We start from the raw sequence: 4,758 nt of genomic DNA on the forward strand, positions 1-4,758 counted from the left end.
TCGTTACAATGTATGTATTCCAAATTATCAGAGCCAGTCATGAAAGTCGTGGCTTGTTTCCGCAAATAAACCAACGACAGTTTACACTTCCTTCATCTACCTTGCAATTTGCCACTTTCAATTATTCGGTCAAACATTGAAGCAAGGATGGGGCGAAATTTACTCTGGATGAATGGCGGACAGGCTGAACCTGTTTTCTTTCACTACCTACTAAAAACACTACATCTTTTGCATTGTTTGCATCAGTCTTGTTCTCATAAAGGGATATTAAAAATCACATCACACATTTGCCAGGAAATTGCCAAGTGCAACAACAGAGAACCTAACCACTTCCCCTTGATATTCATCATCGTGTCCACTTCCCAATTACCACATTATCAATAACCTAGACGTTATCTGTAATCAGAAATTTAACTGGGCCAGCCAAATAAATATTGTTGCTCCAAGAAAAGATCAGACTCTGGAATTTATGCAACAAATAACTCATCCACTGCCTTTTACGTCCACAATCTACAAGGCATAAGTTAGGAATAATGGAATGCTCTCCATTGCCCTGAATCTGTGCCGCCTCCAACAAAACTCAAGCGTCTCAGTAAGATCCAAGCAAGTGAATTTACTTGATGTACATCTGATGAACCACGTTAACACTTAACTCCATCCACCACCATCACACAATGGCGACTGTGTGTACCATATGCAATAACATATGCAGAAAGTTACTACATTTCCTTCCACAGCTCCTTTCAAGCACGAGACCTCTAACACCATAAAGGCTAAAGGCGGCAGACGCATGAAAACATGAACACCTGAATGTTCCCTCCAGATTTGTCCAGTCTTGGGGGTGGGGCTGCTCCAATACAATTTTAGTGGAAAATATATTCCATCAACAGAGAACTAACACAGCTATCGTAATCTGTTTGTTCAAAGATTAAGAAAACTGTTTGAACAATTTTGCAACCTCAGTATCCCCATGGAGATCCGGGAGGGTATAAAGTTAATGCACTGGGAATGTGTCACCTAAGAATTTATTTCAGAGATATTACCTGCAGCAGGAACAGACCAATCACTACAAGCAGAAAATGCACCAACCAATTCAATGGGTGAGGAACATATTCTATGTGATCCTTGCTATAATTGGCGTTCCTGGTAAGTATCTCTAACCAATGAAATTTTATAAATCTGTGTTTGAGCTGTTTTCTTCCATTACCACAGGAATAATGATATTACATGATATCGAACGGTTACAGTTACACTGACACACATTCAATAATATAATTGCATTAATTTACTGAATTATCTGCGCAGTTTTAATCTGTTGTCTCAACTGTTTCTAGCTCAAAGCACTCTGCATTGTAAAGTTATTGAATTTGTGTTATGCTGTGTTCTGTAGAATCACAGCTCAAAGCAGGAAAATCTCAACGGGGAAGGATTACTGGAGTTATCTGTTAATGTATAATTATACAGTGTTTGTGCACTAACTGGAGTGGAGCATCTGACCTCAGCGATCGTGTATAACTGGGTGTCTCTGTCATTCTCGAATTGCACTGATTGTGTCTGACTAACTGGTGTGGACCACGTAACACGAGGGACCATATATTTCCTGTCATTGTATTCAGTGCGGGTCCCCATTTACTCTTACTCTTAGTAAAGTTGTTGACAGCGCTATCAGGTGCTGATTAATTTATTTCCCGAGCACAGTCCTGAGTAGCGTTTGGTCATAAGTGCACTGCAATGATAAATAATCATCTTCAATATTACAAAAAAACACACTGATAACTATGACTTGTTAATAGAAAAGGTACCGATTTTACAGCACATAAACTGGGCATTGGGCAAAACAAGATCATGACTGTCTTCCTGCTCTGCACGAGACTCCCTTCATTTCAGCTCATCTAATACTATTAGCATATCCTTTCAAATTCTGTGTCCCTCATGTACTAACCTCGCTTCTTCATGTTTTTTTCCCATTACAACTACTCCAAGAGGTCTCCATTCCACGTTCTCAGCAGTGCAAGTACAGGTCTCTCTTGAATTCCACCGTGAATTTATTGATGACCGTCTTATTTTCAGGAAACGCAGAACTGGTCACCAGCAAAGGTGGAAACATCAGGTCCACGTTATCCCTCTATAACCCTTATATAATTTTAAATGCCTCTATTAGTTCAACACTCATCCTTCTCTTGTCGACATAATAGAGCGACAACTTTTCCCAATGATTATAATCTCTCAGTTATGGTATTATTTTTGTGAAGAATATGTGCATCTGCTGCTTAGCCAGGATATTTTAACCATGTGTTGTCCAGAAGAGTACACATTATTTATGTGTTCCATACCCACATTTCTAATAGGTTATTATAACACTTTTCTTTGAATATTCTTGTAGAAATTAAAACCCGTGCTTTGATCACATTTGCATTGACTCAGTAAATTCCCTTTTCAATTTTACTCAATTGTACATCAAAATGAGTGGTCCAAGACGTATGTGTGCCTCCAAACCGAAGGACAGGTTCGAGTCAGTGAGGAATTCCGTCGACCTCAGGGAGTGATTCGAATCCGGGATAGGTTCCGACAGTGGGAGTGCTTGGAGACCGCGTACAGTTCCCCAGTCTACCCGTTCTTTAGTTCTCATCACTGTATTGAACTGGTTGACCAGCGTTCGGTGAGCGGGGTGTGAACCGCCCCGTCCAGGATTTGTTAAATCTGGAAGTACTGGTGTTGGTGGCAGGTTGGGGTCATGGAACCAATCTGCCCCGAAGCCAAACCACACGGTTTTCGTTCTAAAATCCTTCCTTCCTGGGTTGAGAAGCGGAGAATGTTTTTCAGTAATTTACAGCCACTTTTCTCTTCTCTCCTTAACAGTTAATTTAGTGTCAATTGTGATCCTGTCCAAGGGAAATTGCGGACTCTCCAGCTGCACCACCCGCTACCTGGTGGCCATGTCAACGGCGGATCTACTGGTAATTATCACTGATATCATACTCCGGAGAATCAATAACCTTAATTTCCAATTAAATTTCCTGGACCTCACCTCTGTGTGTCGCCCTCTCTATGTCCTGATCCGTGCAGCCCTCGACTGTTCCGTCTGGTTCACCATCACTTTCACATTTGATCGATTTGTCGCCATTTGTTGCCAGAAGCTGAAAACAAAATATTGCACCAGGAAAACTGCGACTGTCGTTCTAACAACAACTGGCATACTGCTCTGTCTAAAAAATATCCCCATCTACTTCAGAATTAAACCTAGATGGATAATCGACAATGTCGAATGGGGCTGCTCGAACAAGCCAAGCTATTTTACTGACCGTCGATGGACTGGATTTAGAATGTTTGAAAAAGCTTTAACACCAATATTGCCATTCGCTTTAATTCTGTTGCTGAACGCTCTGACGTTCAGACACATTTTAGTGACCAGTCGAGTTCGTCAGAGACTGAGGGGTCAGACCGAGAAAGATAATCACAGTGACTCTGAAATGGAGAGAAGAAGGAATTCTATGATTTTACTCTTCAGCATATCTGGCAGCTTCATACTTCTGTGGCTGGTGTATATTTTATATATCTTTGCTGCTCATTATTTCTTAGAAGATGATCCTTATTATACCTTTGAAGCTGTCGCATATATGCTGCGGAATTTAAGTTGCTGTACAAACACATTTATTTATGTGGTCACTCAGTCCGAGTTCAGAGAGCAGTTAAAAAATGCAGTGAAATATGTAGTTACATCAGTTATTAAATTAATTAATAAACAAAGCAACTGAGACCAGCTTAAAGATCCAGTGGTTGATGGACAAGAGGTGACCACTGGAAGTCCAGGGGAAAGTGGCCTGTAGGAGTAAAGACAAACACTAGAGCGGTTAGAGACGGGAAGAGGGGGTCGAGAGTAAGAGGATTGGAAGTAAATTATCAGGAATTTAAAAAAAGATAATGAGCAGTGAGTAAAGGGAAAGAGATGACCTTCGTAAAGGGGTCAGGAAGAGAGTGATTGCACTCCCTAAAGGAACTGATGCAAAATAAGCTTGAACTGGATATGACACCTATCATTAAACAAGAACCATGCAGTTTAATAAGTATGCTAACTGAATTGATCAATTGAATATATCTGTAGAAGAAAACATTTATATTTTTAAAATACATATTCTTTCCTGATATTCCACTGGACACATTTATTCTTAATTGCTTTGGCACCCTGGGAGGGTTGAGGTGAATTGTTTACGATAGTTGACATTGTTGATAAGATGATGAAACGTTGCTTGTGCAACTGCTTTGTATCTACAAGGATGTAATATGTGTTCACACAATGAAATGTTACCTCTTGGAGCCCAGGAAATAAGCAATAGACATGCTTTTAGCGTACACTACTCTAACCACAGAGGTGCCGAGACAGCAGAGGAACCTCACGTTAAATGAAAGGAAAAGGTAATTCAAAACATTTCATAATAAGGAATCGGAAGCCCATAAGATGGATACTCAGAGTCTTTGCTGGTACAGTTTATAATTGTGTCTGTGATGTAATTATTTTGAAACACAGTTCAACGTAATGTCAATTCAGGGACAGGTGAACAAAACCATCGCCTGTGCTGGCAACATTCAAGGAATCCTGTCCTTGAAGAATAAGAAACTTACATGTCGTCTTCAGAGTTTTTTTTGTTAAGTATTTATACCATCTTGTTTAATAAATGATACTGGATTCATAAGTAGCCGTTATTTGGAACGTGTTAGGTCAGGCACAACTGAGAACCCGATTGTAATAAACTGAAAATT

At 40.0% G+C, this 4,758-nt stretch overlaps 1 protein-coding gene across 1 annotated transcript; it reads left to right on the plus strand.

The window, feature by feature from the left end:
- The first annotated feature begins 1,079 nt into the window (after positions 1-1,079).
- On the plus strand, positions 1,080-3,755 carry LOC137358892 (probable G-protein coupled receptor 139). The gene is made up of 2 exons (XM_068025097.1): positions 1,080-1,146; positions 2,860-3,755. Exons 1-2 carry the CDS (start codon positions 1,080-1,082, stop codon positions 3,753-3,755), a joined length of 963 nt encoding a protein of 320 aa, XP_067881198.1.
- The last annotated feature ends 1,003 nt before the right edge of the window (positions 3,756-4,758 follow it).

The sequence above is a fragment of the Heterodontus francisci genome, unplaced genomic scaffold (genome assembly GCF_036365525.1).
Source record: "Heterodontus francisci isolate sHetFra1 unplaced genomic scaffold, sHetFra1.hap1 HAP1_SCAFFOLD_208, whole genome shotgun sequence".
NCBI lineage: Eukaryota > Metazoa > Chordata > Chondrichthyes > Heterodontiformes > Heterodontidae > Heterodontus > Heterodontus francisci.